The sequence below is a fragment of the Malaclemys terrapin genome, chromosome 15 (genome assembly GCF_027887155.1).
Source record: "Malaclemys terrapin pileata isolate rMalTer1 chromosome 15, rMalTer1.hap1, whole genome shotgun sequence".
Classification (NCBI taxonomy): Eukaryota; Metazoa; Chordata; order Testudines; family Emydidae; genus Malaclemys; species Malaclemys terrapin.
The window spans coordinates 12,232,467-12,254,523 of NC_071519.1; the positions used below are offsets into that span (position 1 = coordinate 12,232,467).

General features: G+C 43.0%; 1 protein-coding gene across 9 annotated transcripts in view; it reads left to right on the plus strand.

Moving 5' to 3' along the window:
• LOC128823027 (zinc finger protein 501-like) overlaps positions 1–21,197 on the plus strand; it is a 65,730-nt gene extending 44,533 nt beyond the window's left edge. For 6 of the 9 annotated variants that reach the window (XM_054005039.1, XM_054005040.1, XM_054005043.1 and 3 more), the window contains 4 exons: positions 2,499–2,587; positions 3,730–3,856; positions 17,243–17,359; positions 17,702–21,197. In XM_054005039.1, the coding sequence (XP_053861014.1) occupies positions 2,516–2,587; positions 3,730–3,856; positions 17,243–17,359; positions 17,702–18,996 (1,611 nt within the window). In that variant the 5' untranslated portion in view covers positions 2,499–2,515 and the 3' untranslated portion in view covers positions 18,997–21,197. The remainder of the gene's footprint in view (positions 1–2,498; positions 2,588–3,729; positions 3,857–17,242; positions 17,360–17,701) is intronic. The other 3 variants (XM_054005046.1, XM_054005047.1, XM_054005048.1) reach the window with 3 other exon arrangements.
• Positions 21,198–22,057: the final 860 nt, after the last annotated feature.

A 22,057-nucleotide genomic window follows, 5' to 3' on the forward strand; every position in this document is an offset into this window, starting at 1 on the left:
ATAGGACAGCGAGCACCCAGGAATGGCTGTCCCTCAGCCAGAGGGGGAGAGACAGGGGAAGGATGACATAAGGAGAAAAGAGGGAGAGACTGAAAGGGGCAGTGGGAGAAATAACTGGGAAGAGATTCCCAGATCTCTGACCTGCCCACACACACTTATTGCAGCATCCCTGGGCAGATTCACTTTCCTGTGACAAGGTGAGGTGCAGGGAGAGGAAAAAACAATTCCCTGAACCGCTCGCTGTGGGAGTGTGCTGCCCTGGGGACAACATCGGTGGGGGGAGGAATCCCCCAGAGTCACTCCTTTTGTTCTGCTCTTGTCTCGCAATTGGTTCTCAGACTTTGTTACTGGGAGAGTTTTAAAATGTCCCTGTGGTTTAGTGCTGGTGGAAGGGGCTGGGTCAGTGCTGTAATAAAGTGACCAAACATTTCCTCAGAATAGAATTATAGAAATGTAGGGCTGGAATGAATCTTGAGAGGTCATCTAGTCCAGCCCCCTACACTGAGGTGTTTGTCCAACCTGTCCTTATAAATCTCCAATGACGGCGATTCCACAACCTCCCTTGGTAACTATTCCAGTACTGAACTAGCCTTCGTCACAACTTTGTTACATGGCTGACTCAGATTCCGTTTGTGATCCACTATAACCCTCAGATCCCTTTCAGTAGTACTGCCCCTAGCCAGTTAGTCCCCAGTTTGTAGTTGTGCATTGGATTTTCCTTGCTTAAAATGTAGTACTCTGCAGTTTTCTTTACTGAATTTTGTCTTGTTCTTTCAGATCATTTCTCTAATTTATAAAGGTCATTTTGAATTCTAATTCTATTGTACGTGCTTTCAACTCCTCCCAGCTTGGTGTCATCTACAAATTTTATAAGCATACTCTCTACTCCATTATCCGTGTCGTTAATGAAAATAGTGAATAGTACCAGAACCAGGAATGGCTCCTGTGTGACCCCCATTAGGTAAATCATCCCAGTTTGACAGCAAACCATTAATACTTTGAGTGCAGCCTTTCAAGGAATTGTGCACGCATAGTACTTTCATGTACACTACATTTCCCTAGTTTGCTGATGAGAGTGTCATGGTGGCCTGGGTCAAAAGCCTTACTAAAATCAAGATGTATCATGTCTACAGTGTCCCCCGCATCCGTAAGACCAGTACCTCCGTGAAAGCAGGAAATTAGATTGGTTTGGAATGATTTATATTTGATAATCCATGCTGCCTATAACTTGTAACTTTACTGTTCTCTAGGAGCTTATAAATTGATTGTTTTAATAAAATTTTCTTTCCAGTTATCTAAGTAAGGCTTGACTAGTTTTTATTCCCCAGGTCTTTATTGTTCCCCTTTTTAAAGACAGGTTTTATGTTTGCCCTTCTCCGCTCCTGTGTCACCCCCAAGTCACCTCACTGTTCTCCAGGAGTTGTCAAAGATAATTAACTGTTCCAAGACTGCTTCAGTTAATTCCTTGAGTACCCTGGGATGAGCTTCATTAGGCCCTGCTGACTTTAATACATCTAACTTATCTAAATATATTTTAGCCTGTTAGTTCCCCATTGTGGTTTCTGTTCCTTCCCCATCTTGATTAAGAATAATTGTTTTAGTATCTGGTCACAATTTTAACTTTTTTAGTGAATATAAATAGGCATTTAAGACCTTAGTCTTCTTTATAGAATCCTTATCTTAGTGCCAGTTATATAACTTTCTAGGCATAACTCTTTCTGACTTCCCGCCCCCCGCCCCCACATGTTTGTGCTATTATTTTGTACTCATCCATAGCAATTTGTTCCCCCCCGATGGGTTTGGAGGTGCAGGCTGCCCTCGGGCTGCGGGGGGCAGAGAGGATGCCACTTTTTGGGGGGATTTCTTTTTATTTTCTGATCATTAAAGAGCTCCTGATCGGGCATTTTGCCCACTTAATATTCTTTCTGTCTTTCCTTCACATGGTGATAGTTTGCTGTTGCTCCTTTAATATTGTCTCTGAGAAACCGCCATCTCTCCTGAACGCTTCTTTTCAGCTCAGATTTCATTCCATGGGACCTCATCTACCAGATCGCCGAGTTTGTTGAAGCCTGCCTTTTTGAAGTCCATTGTCTTTATTCTGTTACTCTCGTGCCTTTCTTCTCCTAGAATCTTGAAATCATCATTTCATGATCACTTTTACCCATATTGCTTTCCACCTTCTGTTTCCTAACTAATTCCTTCTTGTTAGCCAGAATCAAGTCTAAAATGGCTGTCCTCCGGTTACTTCTTCCATCCTCTGAAACAAGCAGGTGTCCCTAATACATTCCAAGAACTTATGGGTTTTTTTCAATTCCTTTTCTAACAGAGGTCTGAGTGGATAAAGTCCCCCCATTACTAATTGTATTTTGAATTTCTCTGTTATTTGCGCAACAGTCTAGAACACTAGTGTGCAGGGAAAGAGCCTGGGGGGGGGGAATTTTGATGTGAAATTATTTCCTGTTCTGACATGTCCCCAATTGCCCTTTTTGCCCTAACAGGCTGCAGCGCAACATCCATGTTTTGCTCCAAATCATTCCGTCCTTCAAGGGACCAGAAAAGGGAAATGGCTGCAGTGGAGCCAGTTGAGGTAGGGATTATCAGGGAGTTGCTGGTGGGTTCCTGTTAGGGAGAGAGAAGGGCAATAAATACGGGGCGGGGGGGAGGATGGAGCTCAGGGCTGGGGCAGAATGTTGGGTGCAGGGGGTGGGGCCGGGGATGAGGGGTGGGGGGACTGGGGATGAGGGGTTTGGGGTGCAGGAGAGGGCTCAGGGCTGGGGCAGAATGTTGGGTGCAGGGGGTGGGGCTGGGGATGAGGGGTGGGGGGACTGGGGATGAGGGGTTTGGGGTGCAGGAGGGGGCTCAGGGCTGGGGCAGAGGGTTGGGTGCAGGGGGTGAGGGCTCCGGCTAGGGGTTAAGGCTCTGGGGTGGGGCCGGGGATGACGGGTTCGGGGATGGGGCTCAGGGCAGGGGCAGAGGGTTGGGTGCGGGGGGGACAAGGACCCTGGCTGGGAGTTTGGGCTCTGGGGAGGAGCTGGAGATGATGGATTTGGGGGTGCAGGCTGCCCTGGGGCTGTGGGGGGGGAGAGAGGACTCCCCCTCCTGCCCCCTCTCGCCGCAGCAGCTTGTGCGAGGGGGAGAGGCGCTTCTCCCCAGCTGGGGCAGCTCCGGTGGGCTTGGGCCGGGCCGAGGGAGGGGCTCCTCTCCCCCAGCTGCAGCAGGTCCATGTTGGGGCGGGGGGAGGGGCGCCTCTCCCCCATCTGCGGCAGGTCCGCACTGGGCCGGTGGGTAGGGGTGCCTTTCCCTGCCGCAGCCCTGAGTTCCTGTGCGGGCTTAATAGGCAGCTGCGCTGCTTAGAGGGAACTTAGCCCACCAGTGAGACCCAGGGAAGACACCCCATCCCCTCCCATCTGGCTGCTACCAGTGGGGAGGGTGTTGCAATTCCCATCATGGTGTTGTCTGTGGACTCTGCTGGGAGCTTTATGTCCTGTATCAGCCTCTGGCTAGTAGGTAAGTGATGAATGTGAAGACCCTGCCACCTCTCTCTGCTCGGAGGGGTGAAGGGCTCTTTTTTTCTCCCCTCACCCTGCCTGTTCCGATGGGATAGGTGTGGAATTATGCTGCCTGCCTGCCTGCCTCCCAGAGCTTCCCTGTGATTGGCCCTCCTCTCCTGTGAATTGTGGGGTTGTCAGTAGGCAGCAGGTACTGAGTGAGGGGCTCTTTCTCTTTCAGGGGCTGATGACCTTCGAGGAGGTGGCTGTGTATTTCACCAGGGAAGAGTGGACTCTGCTGGACCCTGCTCAGAGAGCCCTCTACAGAGCCGTCATGCAGGAGAACTATGAGAATGTGACCTCGTTGGGTAAGGATTCCTGTCCCCTTGGTTATTAGAAGGGGAAGTGAAGAGTTAAGTTTCGCAACACCCCACAGTGCAACCTCAACTCTGCCCTGTTTCAGCAACACCCCAACAGGCAAATGACACCTACACTAGCACTCTACCCTCCTGACCACGGAGCAGTTTGGGAACAGAGCACAGGAGCAGTATAGCACAAAGTCTAACACCTTCTCTTTGCTGAGGCAAAACTTGGGATTAGGTCCCATGTAGGGAACAGAAGCTGCCTCCCCCTGGCCTGCGCTTAGACACTGAGCCTACTGCACACAATCCATCTCAGACTTTCATAATGTCACCACCTCTTTACCCTTGCATTGAGGATTCCTTCTGAGTAACTGCCTTCACTTACCCTGCCTGAGCATTGGAGACCACTAGCATATATGCCCCCTGACTGCTGACAAACCTTGCGACAAGAACACACCTTTGTGTGCCTTCATTGACACAACCTACAACACTCAGCACTGACATGAGAAGTACCTGTTCCTTCAGGTTTCACATTCCTGTGTCTTCATATCACAGCCGTAGCTCTGCTAAGCTGCTCCAACTCTTCCCTCCACTGTTCCTTTAAAGCTATAGCTGACACAGTGCACGTAGCTGAAGTGTATGCAGATAAATGTTGGCATTCAAATTTGTAGACTAGAACACCAAGAATGTCACATTCTTAGTCCTTCCTCCTATTAATTATTGATCAGTATATTTTAAAGCCAAGAGATACTAGTAATCTGACCTTCTGTATAATACAGGCTATACAGTTTCATGCAGTTACCATTGTAGTAAGTTGAATACCTTGTGTTTTGATGAAAACATCTTCAAAAAAGGCATCCAGTCTTGACTTCAATAGATGGAAAATTTGCTACTTCCCTGAGTAGTTGGTTAACCTTTGAACCGCTCTTGCTGATATATTCTGAGTGACATTTGCCAACTGCATGGTTAGGAGGTAGGGGAAGTGGGGGAGGGATAGCTCAGTGGTTTGAGCATTGGCTTGCTAAACCCAGGGTTGTGAGTTCCCTCCTTGAGGGGGCCACTTAGGGATCTGGGGCAAAATCAGTACTTGGCCCTGCTAGTGAAGGCAGGGGGCTGGACTCAATGACCTTTCAAGGTCCCTTCCAGTTCTAGGAGATAGGATACTTCAATTAATTAATTTATTTTATTTTAAGAGTTAAGGTTGTATTGCAGGTATAGTGTGTAGTTTAGTTCTTCATTTCCTGGTTTTCAGAGTTTTTAACTTTCGTCACCATCAACATGCTGGAAGGGTATGAGGCTGCACTGGACAACCTTAATTCTGCTTTAATGTATTTTCTAGGCATATAATTCCTTTGATTTCTTTTAAATGGATTCCCCCCCCCCCCCCCCCCCCAGCACGCTATGTCAGGCAAGGATGTGATTTTTCACACCACTAGCTGACAGACAATTCTCACAAAACTCTTAATTAGCAACTAGTCCAATATCTCCATGTAGATTTGAGAACACTCAGAAATATTGTTTTTAACACAGAAATATTGTTATCAGGGCCAAACTTCCAAGAGAAACTCCTTCAGAATGAAAGAAAAATTCACAACACGCAGTGTCAGAGCTCTGACTCAAATGCATGATGTAGCTCAAGTTCAATGGCCATAGTATGTCCTCTTGAGCCAACCAGTTGGGGGAGGAGCTCTTAATGGGGATTCTGTATATCTTAATAAAGAGGAGGATAGAAATTCATAAAGTACAGGTAGTATCTGAAGGGAAACAGTCAAATGAAGAGTCCTGTTCAATTACATCACATGAAGGTAGACAACTAAATATTGACAAGTTGTTTAAGTTCTTGTATACAAATGGAAGAAGGCTAAATACTAAGATGCATGAACTTGAGTGCCTCGTTTTAAATGAGGATATTGATAAAATAGGCATCACAGAAACTTGGTGAAGTGATGATACAAACTATATAGGAATGACAGACAAGGTTGTGCTGGTGGGGGAGTGGCACTTCTATGTGAAAGACAGCATAGAGTGAAATATAGAGGGGGCAGGAAAAAAGGCATCAAACTGTACCATAGAATCTCTACTGATAAAAATTCCATGCTTGACTAATAAGAGAACAGCAAAAGAAATATATTACTGACCACCTTAGCAGGATGTTCCTGGTGATTATGGAATGCTCAGGGAGATTAGAGACTATAAAAATGGAAAACTCAGTAATATTTGGGGATTTCCACTGACCACATGTTTACTGGGTCCATGTCACCTCAGGGTGGGATGCAGAGATAAAGTTTTTATTCCCCGTTAATGGCATCTTATTGGAGCAGCTAGTTCTGGAATCCACAAGGGGAGAGGCAAGTCTAGATTTACTCCTAAATGGCACAGAGGATCTGGTGCAAGATGTGGAGGATCTGAACCACTTTGTAATATAGACCATAATGTAATTAAATTTAATATGCCTGTGAGGGGTAAAATACCAAAGAAGCCCACCACAGTAGTATTCAGCTTCAGAAAGGGGAACTACACAAAAGGGAGAAAATTATTTACATGGAAATTAAAAGGACCACTCACAAGGGAAATGCCTGCAAGCTGCATGGAAACATTTTAAAAACACCATAATAGAGGCTCAAAGTAAATGTGTATCCCAAATGGGGGGAAAATGTTTAGAAGACTAAGAAAATGCTCCCTTGGCGAAACAGAGTAAATAAGGCAGTTAGAAGCAAAAAAGACATGTCTTAAAAATTTTGTCAATCCCTACTGAGGAAAAGAGCATAAAGTCTGGCAAGTCAAGTGTAAAACTATAATTAGGCAGGCCGAAAAGAGAATTTGAAGAGCAACTAGCAAAAGTCGCTGAAACTTTTTTTTTTTTTTTTTTTTAGTACATCAGAATCAGGAAGCCTGCCATAAAATCAGTGCGGTACTGGGTGCTAAATGAGCATTCAGCTGCTCTGCGATGGCCTTGATTCCCTAACTGAATCCTTTGCATCAGTTTTCACTGCAGAGCATGTGAGGGACTTTCCTACACCTGAGACATTCTTTGTAGCTGGCAAATCTGAGAAAAAGTCCCAGATTAAGGTGTTGATAGAGGACGTTTTGGAACAAACTGTTAATTTAAACATTAATAAGTCACAGGGACAAGATGGTATTCACCCAATAATACTGAAGGAACTCCTATATGAAAAGTGCAGAACTACTGACTGCAATATGTAACCTACCACTTGAATTGGCTTCTGTACCAGATGACCGGGGATAGCTAATGTAACACCAATTTTAAAAAAAGGCTTCAGAGGCTTTCCTAGCAATTAGAGACCAGTAACCCTAACTTCAGTACCAGGCAAATAGGTTGAAACCTATAGTAAAGAACAGAATGATCAGACACATAGATGAATATGATTTGTTGGGGAAGAGTCAACATGGCTTTTGTAAAAAGAACTCATGCCTCATCAGTCTATTAGAATTCTCTGAGGGAATCAACAAATGTGCATAAGGGTGATCCAGTGGGTATAGTATATTTGGAATTTTTAGAAAGACTTTGACATGGACAAAGGGTCTTAAACAAAGTAAGCAGTCATAGCATAAGAGAGAAGGTCCTCTCATAGATCAGTAACTGGGTAAAAGACAGGAAACAAAGGGTAGGAATAAATGGTCGGTCTTCACACTAGAGAGAGGTAAATAATGGGGTCCCCCAGGGATCTGTACTCGGGCCACTGTTGTTCAACATACTAATAAATGAACTGGAAACAAAAAACCTAACAAAATGTTTGGAACTATTTGAAAGTGATAGGTGATAAGAAAGATAATATCCTAATGCCACTATTTAAATCCATGGTATGCCACACCTTAAATACTGTAATCAGTTCTGGTCACCCCATCTAAAAAAAAAATGTTAGAATTGGAAAAGATGCAGAGAAGGACAACAAAATGATTAGGGGTATGGAACAGCTTCCCTAAGAGGAGAGATGAAAAAGACTGGGACTGGTCAACTTAGAAAAGATACTAAGGAGGGATATGATGGATCTGTGGGGATATGATCTTTAAAATCCTGAATGGTGTGAAGAAAGTGAATAAGGAAGGCCTGGTCTACACTACAAACTTAGGTTGACGGAAGCTGTGTTAAGTCAATGTAATAATGTATGTGTCTACACTACCAAGTCCCATCCGCTGACCTAAGTCGTCTGTAAAGTTGACTTCTGTACTCCACTTCTGCGAGAGGCATAGCACTTGATTTGGCATCCACGGGTCGACATGGGGATAGTATAGACCTTGCGTTGTGCAATTGGAATGAATTGGCCTCCAGGAATTGTCCCATGGTGCTCCACTGTGACCCCTCTGGAGAGCACTTTCAACTCTACTGCATGGCAGCCAAGTACTCAGGAAACAGCCCCTTCTCTGTTAAAGCCCCAGGAACTTTTGAATTTTCATTTCCTGTTTGATCAGCGTGGAGAGCTCACCAGCACAGCTGATCATGAAGACTCAATGCCCCAAACGAGCTCCAGCATGGAGTACACAGGATGTGGTGGATGTTATTGCTGTGTGGGGAGAAGAGACTGTGCAGGACATAAGTGCCAAGATCGCTTTTGGTATGGGGGAGAAGGGCTACATCTGGAACTCGCAGCAGTTCTGCGTGAAAAGAAAGGAGCTTCAGCAAGCGTACCAGAAGACAAGGGATGCAAACGGTTGTTATGGTTCTGCCCCATAGACATGCCAGTTTTACGAAGAGCTGCATGCGATTCCCGGTGGCGCCCCCATCACTACCCCAAAACACAGCCTGGATACCTCCCAGGAGTCCCAGGTCACCTCAGGCAACAGCGAGGAGGACATTGTTGACAAGAAGGAGAATGGGAAGCAAGCAAATGGGGACAACGGCTCTTCCGACAGCCAAGAACTGTTTTTAAACCTGGAGCTCATGTCTTCACAGGACCAGGTGGTGGCTGAGCATGATGCCAGGGAAGGCACTTCTGGTGGATACACATTTCCAAACTGTTGGGGTGTTGTATGCTATTATTTTTTATGTTTAATCTAAACAAAAAAGGAGGGGTAGTGGGTATCGGCTTTCTGGTGGCCACTCCAGCTATGCAGAGGGTGTTCCCCAAAAAAGACTGTTCATGTGCACAGAGATGACCCAGGAATCCTCCATGGAGATCTCTAGGAAGCTTTCATGGAGGTACTCTGCAATCCTTTGCAGAAGATTTCTGGGAAGGGCTGCCTTATTTTGATGTCAGTGGAATCGTGCCTGTGATTCACCAGCACTTGCAACACCATTGAGAAATATCCCTTTCGGTTTATGTACTCTTTGGCAAGGTGGTCTGGTGCCAAGATAGTGGTTCCAAGTCGTAACGGACAGAACAAAGTGAATTACCCAGTAAAATAAAATAAAACACGCAAATCTAAACCTAATACAGTAATACAATCGAATACAGGTAAGATCCTTACCAGTTCCAGAATGTTTCCTTTTACAGACTGCAGAGATATAGGAAGAAGAGAACACACATCAGGGCCCAAATGGGGCTGTGGGTGATCACTACTTCCCACCACGCACCACAGATGTAACGAGGTTAAGTGGTGTCCGTATAAAGAAATTAAAACTACTGATTATTCTTCAAGAAAGGCTTTTAATGACTTACGGCTATAAATGCAACCCAGACAAAATAGGAAAGGAAAAATTAAAGACCAGCATTGAATAAGGATTAATATAAATGACAAATTTATATTGCAAACAAGTACAAGTAAACTTTTACTACTATTTTTAATACTGCAGCATTAATATAACCTGAGATCAAATTATCCCAACTCTACCATTCTTAATACTATAGTGTCAGCACAACTTGAGATCAAAACAGCTCGAGCAACCCAGACGTCTTTACTCTGTTATCTTATTCTGCATGCAACCAGACTTTTTCTTTAAAACCTTACCCTGCTGAGAATACGTTACCCTTTAGTCGACAGCTCTTTGCGTTGGCCAGCTGCAGATAGTCGGTGCAGTTCAGGTTTCCTCGGTTCAAGGGGTGCGGGTCAGACCGATCAAAGAGAATAATTTCTTAGACCAAGACACACACGCCCTCCTGAGGTTCTACACATTTAATCTCATCTGCCCGCCGTGCTTTGAAGCAGGTCAACCAATCAGGTTAGGCCAAATTTAGTGTTATCGCTTTGGCTGTATAATTCATGCTTACTTATTTTCTTGTAGCCAATTATTGTTTTAATTTTATAAGTTATGCTCAAGGAGATAGCTTATTTCTGTATAGCCCACTGTCTCGACTGTGGTTTCCCTTAGTTTTCTAGGTAACTTACCTCTAAATGGGCTATTGGCTTGATTGTGGGTAAGGTTATCTTGATGACCTATGCCTAAAGGCCTAGCTCATCAAACCCACATAGGAATCAGTTTTTTGGCTGCAGCGTCTCTTAACCACAAGTTCCAAAGGTGGTTTCAATAAGCCATACCCAGGGGCATGACCTATTATACCATATAAGAGTCAGCATAAAATGTTGTCTGGTTGTAGGTGTCTTTTGACCACAAGTTGTAGCTTCATTTTACAAAGCTTGCTTTTTAAAGATAATTTTGCAAAGTTCATTTTATAAAGCTTCTGGAAGTTTTAGGCCTAACACTGGCAATACTGGTGTTCATCTTAAACTTGACAACAATCTTGCTCAAATTAATCACACAGACTAATCTCCTTTTAGTCCGGGTCCAGCAATCACTCACACCCCCTTGTAGTTACTGTCTTTTGTTCCAGTTTCTTTCAGGTATATTTGGGGGTGGAGAGGCTCTCTCTTTAGCCAGCTGAAGACAAAATGGAGGGGTCTCCCACGGGCTTAAATAGACTTTCTCTTGTGGGTGGAGACCCCCTCCTCTCTCCTATGCAAGGTCCAGCTCCAAGATGGAGTTCTGGAATCACCTGGGCAAGTCACATGTCCATGCATGACTCACAGTTTCTTACCATGTAGCAGTCATGGGTCACATGCTACCTTGAAAGTCCTCCGGTAGACTTCTTATGTGGATTGGAGCATTCCAAGATTCATTGTCCTTTAAGAGTTTCTTGATTAGGTACTCAATTTCAACATTCCTTTCTCCAGGAACTGACCAAATTCTCTACTAAGGTTATTTGGAAATCAAGCCAGTACACAGCCAATATTCATAACTTTGAATACAAAAATGATACATGCATACAAATAGGATTAATGGATTCAGTAGATCATAACCTTTACAGAGATATGTTACATGGCATATGTAGCATAAAACATTCTAGTTATGTTACATATATACACCTTCATAAGCATATTTCCATAAAGCCTTATGGAAAGTACCGTCACAGTAATAACAAAATGTTTTTTAAGTACATCAGAAGCAGGAAGCCTGCTAAACAACCAGTGGGGCTCCTGGACAATCAAGATACAAAAGGAGCACTTAAAGATGATAACGTCATTGCGGAGAAACTAAATGAATTCTTTGCTTCAGTCTTCACGGCTGAGGATGTTAGGGAGATTCCCAAACCTGAGCCGTCCTTTGTAAGTGACAAATCTGAGGAATTGTCACAGATTGAAGTGTCATTAGAGGAGGTTTTGGAATTAATTGATAAAAAGTAACAAGTCACCGGGACCAGATGGCATTCACCCAAGAGTTCTGAAAGAAGTCAAATGTGAAATTGCGGAACTATTAACTATGGTTTGTAACCTGTCCTTTAAATCGGCTTCTGTACCCAATGACTGGAAGATAGCTAATGTAACGCCAATATTTAAAAAGGGCTCTAGAGGTGATCCCGACAATTACAGACCAGTAAGTCTAATGTCAGTACCTGGCAAATTAGTTGAAACAATAGTAAAGAATAAAATTGTCAGACACATAGAAGAACATAAATTGTTTGGCAAAAGTCAACCTGGTTTCTGTAAAGGGAAATCATGTCTTACTAATCTATTAGAGTTCTTTGAAGGGGTCAACAAACGTGGACAAGGGGCACCCAGTGGACATAGTGTACTTAGATTTCAGAAAGCCTTTGACAAGGTCCCTCACCAAAGGCTCTTACGTAAATTAAGTGGTCATGGGAAACGAGGGAAGATCCTTTCATGGACTGAGAACTGGTTAAAAGACAAGGAACAAAGGGTAGGAATAAATGGTTAATTTTCAGAATGGAGAGGAGTAACTAGTGGTGTTCCCCAAGTGTCAGTCCTAGGATCAATCCTATTCAACTTATTCATAAATGATCTGGAGAAGGGGGTAAACAGTGAGGTGGCAAAGTTTGCAGATGATACTAAACTGTTCAAGATAGTTAAGACCAAAGCAGACTGTGAAGAACTTCAAAAAGATCTCACAAAACTAAGTGATTGGCAACAAAATGGCAAATGTGGATAAATGTAAAGTAATGCACATTGGGAAAAATAACCCCAACTATACATACAATATGATGGGGGCTAATTTAGCTACAGCTAATCAGGAAAGAGATCTTGTAGTCATCGTGGATAGTTCTCTGAAGACATCCACGCAGTGTGCAGTGGCAGTCAAAAAAGCAACAGGATGTTAGGAATCATTAAAAAAGGGATAGAGAATAAGACGGAGAATATCTTATTGCCCTTATATAAATCCATGGGATGCCCACATCTTGAATACTGCGTACGGATGTGGTCTCTTCATCTCAAAAAAGATATACTGGCTTTAGAAAAGGTTCTGAGAAGTGCAACTAAAACTATTAGGGGTTTGGAACGGGTCCCATATGAGGAGACATTAAAGAGGTTAGGACTTTTCAGCTTGGAAAAGAAGAGACTAAGGAAGGGATATGATAGAGGTGCATAAAATCATGAGTGTTGTGGAGAACGTGAATAAGGAAAAGTTATTTACTTGTTCCCATAATATAAACACTAGGGGCCACCAAATGAAAATAATGGTCAGCCTGTTTAAAACAAATAAAAGGAAGTTCTTCTTCACACAGCACACAGTCAACTTGTGGAACTCCTTGCCTGAGGAGGTTGTGAAGGCTAGAACCATAAAAGGGTTTAAAAGAGAACTGGATAAATTCATGGAAGTTAAGTCTATTCATGGCTATTAGCCAGGATGGGTAAGGAATGGTGTCCCCAGCCTCTGTTTGTCAGAGGGTGGAGATGGATGGCAGGAGAGAGATCACTTGATCATTACCTGTTAGGTTCACTCCCTCTGGGGCACCTGGCATTGGCCACTGTTGGTAGACAGGATACTGGGCTGGGTGGACCTTTGGTCTGACCCAGTACGGCCATTCATGTGTTCTTATTTAATTCTACATTTTCTTTCACATATAGTGCCACTCCCCCCGCACGACCTGTTCTGTCCTCCTGATATATTTTTGTCCCCTGGAATGATTGTGTCCCATTGATTGTCCTCACTCCACCAGTTTTCTGTGATGCCTATTATATCAATACAGACACTCCCCAGGTTACGCAAACCTGACTTATGGAAATCTGGACTTACGGAAAAAGTTCCGTAACTTCCGTAAGCTTTTTTTTTTTTTTTTTTTTGCGTAATTGTCGGACCCGTCCTGACTTACGCAAAATTCGACTTACACATGGCATTCCGGAATGGAACGCTTGCGGGGAGCTTCTGTATCCTCCTTTAACACGAGGCACTGTAGTTCACCCATCTTATTATTTAGACTTCTAGCATTTGTGTACAAGCACTTTAAAAACTTGTAGCCTGACCCAAAGTTGGGTAAATATAATTGTAACTTGAGGATTAACAGGTTCTTGTCCCAAGATCAGGCCTGGTAAGATTATTGTAAAATTATCATATAATTTGGGAACCCCAATGTGCACAGGTGCAACACTCACACTATAGGAACTCTTTTTATATATATAAATATATGATTTATTAATAATTTAGCAAAGATTATACACACACTTAAACTTAACAAAGCACATAGAGATAATACAGAAAGTACATTTGGATGTCCATACTTACACCCTTATCTTTCATACTTAACCATTATCTTTCTCATCACCGTCGTCATCCTCATCTTCCCCATGGCCATCATTCTGACCCCTCCCAAGGTCTACATCTTTCCAATCTATCTGCTGCCCCTGGGATGTTACTTTTATAGTAGGTTACGCTGACGCTGCCATATTCAATAGAGGTCCTTATTTGTATTTCCTCCCCTTAAGGTGTCCGTTTTCTATAGGTTAGTATATGTATGATGTTACCCTATAAGCATACATGTCAATTTGCTGTCATGGCAGCTTTGCGGTCGGAGGTCCTGTCCGGAACTTTCCGGATGCTGGGGTCAGCTATGTTCTGTGCTGGGGTCAGCTGTGTTCTGTGAGTGGCTGATGTCAGTATTCTGGACAAAATTCCCCCCATCTTACATGCTACTTTCAGTTCCCTATAGCTTATGAGTTACTTAAGTTTATCTATACCAAAGGTTATAGGCCTCAAGTCACACACTATTTACGAAAGCCAAAACTTACAGGATAAAAGCCTGTAGGTTCCTTGCATTACTACTAAATATAATAAAGCAGGATATCAAAGCAATGAATATAATACAGGTAAGCTGGCTCACTGGGCTACAAACTTGTCACTGTTTATTTGCCCTTTTCTGATGTCAAATTCTTTTTTATATGAATGTTTCTTATCTGATCTGGCCCATACTTTATCCTCTTCCATCCTCTCCTCCTGACTAAAACCTAGAGAATCTCTATCAGTAGACTCTCCTCTAAGAGTCTAAGAGTCTCTCCCCATCTCTTAGTTTAAAAACTGCTCTACAACCTTTTTAATGTTAAGCGCCGGCAGTCTGGATCCACTTTGGTTTAGGTGGAGCCCATCCTTCCTGTACAGGCTCCCCCTATCCCAAAAGTTTCCCCAGTTCCTAATGAATGTAAACCCCTCCTCCCTACACCATCGTCTCATCCACGCATTGAGACTCTGAAGCTCTGCCTGCCTACCTGGCCCTGTGCGTGGAACTGGAACCATTTCTGAGAATGCCACCATAGAGGTCCTGGATTTCAGTCTCTTCCCTAGCAGCCTAAATTTGGCCTCCAGGACGACTCTCCTACCCTTCCGTATGTCATTGGTACCTACATGTACCACGACCACCGGCTCCTCCCCAGCACTATACATAAGTCTGTCTAGATGCCTCGAGAGAGCCGCAACCTTCGCACCAGGCAGGCAAGTCACCATACGGTTCTCCCGGTCATCACAAACCCAGCTATCTATGTTTCTAATAATCAAATTTCTCATTGCTAACACCTGCCTTTTCCTAATGACTGGAGTTTCTTGGATGTCTTTCATCAGGCCCTGCTGATTTTAAGACATCTTCAAAAATTATCACTAATGACTTAGAAATATCTTCTGCCAAGTCCTTAATGAGCTTACTTTGCAGTTTGTTAGATATTAGGAAAAACTTTCTAACTGTAAGGATAGTTATGCTCTGGAATAGGCTTCCAAGGGATGTTGTGAATTCCCCATCATTGGAAGTTTTAAAAAGCAGCTTGGACAAACACCTGTGAGGGATGGTCTAGGTTGGCTTGATCCGTCATAGCACAGAGGGCTGGACTTAATAACTTCTTGAGTTCCCTTGTAGCCCTTCCTTTGTATTGTTCTATGCTTTCTTCCATGCTACTCCTTGCTCCCCATAAACATCCCGAGACCTACTTGATTAGCTCCCTTCCCATCCCGCCGTACAACTCCCCCCCTCCCCCCAGCCCAAAAGCCTGTTCCATACTTGTCCCACCACACCAAAAATCCCTCGAGGTTCACACCCAGGCCCCTTCCCAGCATTTACTTTCCTCTTCCTCACCTCCATTACTCCTGACTCACGCTTCCCCAAGCTTTTGCACTGCTTCTGAGGGATGCATGAAATACATTTCTGTATTGTAGTTTAAATGAATTATTACTCAGAGTTCTGTATTAATATTCCTTGTAATTAATCTATTTGTCAAAAAATATTTCCTGAATCTTTTTTGTTGTCTGTATTGTTTAAGACATACTTGCTGACAGGTATTTTGAAATAAATTACCAAAATAATTGAAAATGGCATGATTATATTGTGTTATTTTGACAAGTAAAATACGTAGAATTTTACAGAATTTTAAAATATATGCAGAAATTTTAATTTTTGGTGCAGAATTATCCCAGGAGTAGAACTTGTGTTCATGTCACAGGTGATCAGCAGCCAATGGTTTCTTCTCAGAGCGCAGCTTCCATAGGTTTTGGGTGGAGGTGAGAAGTTGCCGTCGCCTTCTCCCAAGTATTTCCTATGAATCCCATTTACCTTTGTTTAGCACGTTGTTTCAAAGAGTCTTTTGAAGCTCACAAGACTTCCTAGGGTTTATGTTAGCCAGGTCTCCTCGCTGGAGACGTTAAAGAACATCCCATGGTAATACATACACATTCATATTTTTAATAAAATGAAATCCAAGGATACTGAGAACTTAATTCAGTAAGGTTTGACTTAATTCAATAAGGATGGTCCAAGATATCACAGGAAACTGTGTCACAACTGTGTCTGTCTGTATCCATCTTTCTCTTCTCTTATTCTTAGGTTGTCAGATCTTTAGTGCAGAGACCGGTTTTTGTTTGTAGAATGTCCAGCAGAATGGGATTCTAGTCCATGAATAGCATTACTAGGTGCTACGGTGACAGGAATAGTAAATGATAATGGGGAGGTTTTGGACAGTGGGAGGGGGAGGATGTTAGAGAGCGGGGAGAGGAACGTTTGGGGCAAAGACCTCCTATGAGCTGGAGGGCTGGTGCTGTTTAGAGGGTGCTCCAGGAAATAGGGGTGCTTGCAATGGGAGGGAGTAAAGGGACACATTTCTGGCAGGAGCTCTTGGGAATCAGGACTAAGGAACAATTGAGATAATGGGATGAGGGTTGGGGAGCAGATAATTTGGGAGACCTGGTAGCAAGGAGGGGTGTGGGCCATGGGAGGAGAGGAGAGAACCCATGAAGAAATTTTTCCTTGGTCCCTGGAGGTGTGGAAGAGTGAGAGCAGTTAGAGGAAGGAGTGTGTGGGGTCATAGAGATTGGCAGGGCTAGCTGCCTCTCTGTGCCCTCCCTCACCTCTCTGAGTGTCCCCCCACAGCTGTCAGGTCTCAGGCCTTTCTCTCTCCTGCGGTGACTGTGGCCCTGTCTCTGTCAGTATGAAGCAGTTCTAGGGGGACTTCCCCTCTGGCTGGAGTCTTCCCTTTCTGCAACATGGAGTTACCTGCATTGGTTTTAAGAGCCCTTTTGATCGTGAGTGTCTGGATGTGTATGTTCCTAGTAGATATGGGCACAGCTAAATACCTCATAAGAAGAGTGCCCTGAACCTTTGAGCCCCTGGGGAGCTGGCCCCAGGATTTTACTGCTTTAAAATGGGCTGGGGTTAAAATAACAGAACTTTTTGTGTGTGAGACAAAAGTCCCATGAATTCACCTGATCTCACTTGCCTTCTTTCCCCTTAGCAGGGTTTCCAGTTTCTAAACTTGATGTCCTCTCCCACCTGGAAAAAGGGGAAGAGTTCTTTTCCACAGATCTCCAGGACTCAGAGGAAAGAAAGCTCTTGAGAAGCAGCTATACAGGTGAGTGAGCATTAAACCAACTCCGTGCCTGAAGAAAAGAGCTGGGATTCCCAACAAAGACCTTGTGAGCTCTCTGTGTTCACAATTGTTCCCAGCAGGTGTCATATCCTCAGGGCAGATGTTGCTGACGGTGTCCTACCCACCCTGACTAACTCCTGGCAGTATCTCCTTCCCCAAACTTCCTTCTCCTAAAGTGTTTGGCTAGGAACTGAATGCAGAATTGATCCGCTCCTCTCTCCCCTTTAAGAAAGAGTTTGGGGCAATTCAGGCCCTGATTTTTTCCATTTCGAGCTAAGGTTTTTCCATTCCTGTTTCTGAGGTTTTTCTTTCTCTGTCTTGCAGGTGAGGGGATGGTGAGAGAGACCATGGAGCAGAATCCTCAACAGGAAGACGATGAAGTGGAACCACAGGGGGCATTATTGCAAAGATGCAGAGGGAGTGTGTCCAGGAGTTGTGAGCAGGGAAAAGCCTGTGAGAGTCAGCACAGGCCAGAGAAGCAGCAGGGAAACCAGCCAATGCAGAAAGTTGGTAAATCTGTTAATTATCAGGGAACTCACAAAGGCCACGAGGAAACCACGGCCCAGCAGAGAATCCTGACGGGAGAGAGAAATAACACATGTGTTGAATGTGGGAAAAAGTTCAGTAGGCGCTCACACCTTGTTAAACATGAGAGAATCCATAAAGGGGAGAAACCCTATGAATGCAGTGAGTGCGGGAAAACCTTCCCTCAGAGCTCAGCCCTTATTAGTCATCAGAGGATCCACACTGGGGACAAGCCATATGAATGTTGTGAGTGCAGGAAAACCTTCCTTCGGCACTCTGATCTTATTAGACATCACAGGATCCACACAGGGGAGAAACCTTATGAATGCTGTGCATGTGGGAAAACCTTCGCTGAGCGCTCAAACCTTATTGACCATCAGAGAATCCACACAGGGGAAAAACCCTATAGATGCTGTGAGTGCGGGAAAACCTTCTCTCAGAGATCAACCCTTACTAACCATCAAAGGATCCACACAGGGGAGAAACCCTATGAATGCTGTGAGTGTGGGAAAATCTTTGCTCGGAGCTCAGCCTTAATTAACCATCAGAGGATCCACACAGGGGAAAAACCCTATAAATGCGGTGAGTGTGGAAAAACCTTCGCTTGGAGCTCAGCCTTAATTAACCATCAGAGGATCCACACAGGGAAGAAACCCTATGAATGCTGTGAGTGTGGGAAAACTTTCACTGAGCACTCAAACCTTATTAAGCATCAGAGGATCCACACAGGGGAAAGACCCTATGAATGCTGTGAGTGCGGGAAAACTTTCACTGAGCGCTCAACCCTTATTAAGCATCAGAGGATCCACACAGGGGAAAGACCCTATGAATGCAGAGAGTGTGGGAAAACCTTCCCTCAGAGCTCAGCCCTTACTAGCCATCAGAGGATCCACACTGGGGACAAACCATATAAATGCTGTGAGTGCAGGAAAACCTTCCTTCAGCACTCACACCTTATTAGACATCAGAGGATCCACGCAGGAGAGAGATCCTATGAGTGCTCTAAGTGCGGGAAATTCTTCCATCAAAGCTTAGCCTTTATTTATCATCAGAGAAGCTGCAAGAGAGAGAAATGCCATAAAAACCTTGTCTAGAGCTGAGGAAAGATTTTATTTTCCGTTTGCTAATTCCCACATAATGAGCTTAAAGGAAGCATTGTGTCCCCATGGTCTTTCAGTTCCCCCAGCTGAGTTATGTGCTTTTCCCTTTTGTAGCTCACCCTCCCTTGGGGGGAATCCCACCGTCTTTTTCAGCAACTCCTTTGTCCTCTGTCATGGAAGTGTGTTTCCCTCCAATTGGAATTTCAGTCAATCCCAGGTGGGGGAACCAGGAGTGACCTCAACTAGGTACATGGAGGCCTACATGGGCCTTGACTCCACTAGGATTTTCCATGGAGTTAGCTAGCTTCAATTACATATCCTAATGTAAAAACACAAGTATTTTTTCAATTAAAAAATACCCCATATATGGTGGCCAAGATAATTTAGAAAATTTCCTCAACACCTGGCATAACCTCCATCACTTTTCCTAGTCTAAACATATTTGGAGTATCACATTTATACTTTTCCTCCCACTGCAAAGAAATTGTTAGTCACCAGGTTCCCATACTAGGGACAGATTGTCTCATTCCCAGTTATTCTCACATTACACTGGGTTGTGTTGAATGTTTTTCTACCATTTTTTCATATTAAATATATTTAAATATAACAAAGAGAAGGAGCAGGATTAGAGATGGCGGGGGGGAGGGAGATTTCAACCTCTGAGACACCTGAAGAAGAAGTGGTGAGTTGGAGGGATTCTCACATTCCGAATTACCCCAGCAATGTTTCCTGTGTTTGAGCCAGATAGAATTTATCTTCTCCACTTTCTACACCTCCACCTGTCATTATGTCTTATGATTCAGTGTTCTCAGCCCTCTACTTGGGAATCACATTTTATTTTCTTTGATCATAAAACAGTATTTTCGAAACTGAGATGACAGTGTCACAGACTTGCAAGGGGAATTTGAATGGATGTCAAACACAGCATGATCACTGGGAGTTGAAATCCCAGTTTCCAACTGTTAGGAAAGCCTCTTCTAGGATTTTTCCTACTGAGATGAGCTTGTTTGCAGATGGAGAGGTTGAGTTTGTTTTGTTCAGTTTTCCATTGGGATGATGCTAGAACTTTTGAAAATAAAGCTAGGGCTGGCAAGCAAATAAAAAAATTAATCATGATTAATCGCGCAATTAGTTGCACTGTAAATAAATGGTATTCTATTAGTCTTTAAAATATTCTTGGATGTTTTCTATATTTTCAAATATATTGATTTCAATTGCCACACAGAATACAAACTGAACAGTGCTCACTTTATATTATTTTATTACAAATATTTTCACAGTAAAATAGAAAATAAATAGTATTTTTCAATTCACCTAATACAAATAATGTAGTACAATCTCTTTATCATGAAAGTTGAACTTGCAAATGTAAAATTATATACAATAAATAATTGCACTCAAAAATAAAATATAAAACTTTAGAGCCAACAAGTCTACTCAGTCCTAGTTCTTGTTCAGTTTGTTTGTTTACATTTGCAGGAGGTAATGCTGCCTGCTTCTTGTTTACAGTGTCATCTGAAAGTGACAACAGGTGTTTGCATGGCACTGTTGTAGCTGGCGTCGCAAGATATTTACGTGCTAGATGCACTAAAGATGCATATGTCCCTTCATGCTTCAACCATCCTTCCAGAGGTCATGCGTCCAGGCCAATAACGGGTTCTGCTTGATAACGATCCACTGCAGTGTGGATCAACACATATTCATTTTCATCATCAGAATCAGATGCCACCAGCAGAAAGTTGATTTTCTTTTTTGGTGGTTCAGTTCTGTAGTTTCTGCATTGAAGTGTTGCTCTTTTAAGACTTCTGAAAGCATGCTGCACACCTCATTCCTCTCAGATTTTGGAAGGCACTTCAGATTCGTAAAACTTCGGTCGAGTGCTGGAACTATCTTTAGAAATCTCACCACTGGTACCTGCTTTGCGTTTTGTCAAATCTGAAGTGAAAGTGTTCTTAAAACGAACAACATGTGCTGGGTCATCATCCAAGATTGCTATAACATGAAATATATGGCAGAACTGGGGTAAAACAGAGCAGGAGACATACAATTCTCCCCCAATTTGTTCAGTCACAAATTGAATTAATGCATTTTTTGAATGAGCGTCATGAGCATGGAAGCATCTCATCTGGAATGGTGGCCGAAGCATGAAGGGGCATACGAATGTTTAGCATATCTGGCACATAAATACCTTGCAATTCTGGCTACAAAAGTGCCATGCAAACACCTGTTCTCACTTTCAGGTGATGTAAATAAGAAGCAGGCAGTATTATGTCCCATAAATGTAAACAAACTTGTTTGTCTTGGCAATTGGCTGAACAAGAAGTAGGACTGAATGGACTTGTAGGCTCTAAAGTTTTACATTGTTTTGTTTTTTGAGTGCTTTATGTAACAAAAAAAATCTATATTTGTAAGTTGCACTTTCATGATAAAGAGATTGCTCTTCAGTACTTGTATCAGGTGAATTGAAAAATACAATTTCTTTGTTTATCATTTTTACAGTGCCAATATTTGTAATAAAAAATAATATAATAAAGTGAACAGTGCACACTTTGTATTCTGCATTGTAATTGAAATCAATACATTTGAAAATATAGAAAAATATCCAAAAATATTTAATAAATGTCAATTAACAGTGCGATTAATCGCGATTCATTTTTTTTGAGTTAATCGTGTGAGTTAACTGTGATTAATTGAGAGCCCTAAATAAAATTCAATAGTAATGAGTGAAGCAGGTTTGAACGGCTCAGAGGATAATGCAATGGGAGAATCTCTTGTCTTGATTCTGAGTCATCACATTTAACCTGCTCTGGAATTTCTAGTTATATGAAATTAGAAACTTAATTTCTAGTTATGTGAATCTTATACCTCTGTGATGGTTTTTTTGTTTGTTTGTTTGTTTGTTTGTTTGTTTTTGAGGGTCATTTGGTCATATAACCGGATGTTAGTTTGATTTGCCAGACTATAGCTTAGATTTTGGGGGGAATTTTATTGGGGAATTCGTATTTTATTTTTGCTTTTCCCCTACCCCTTCCATAATGACATGGAGAAACTTCAA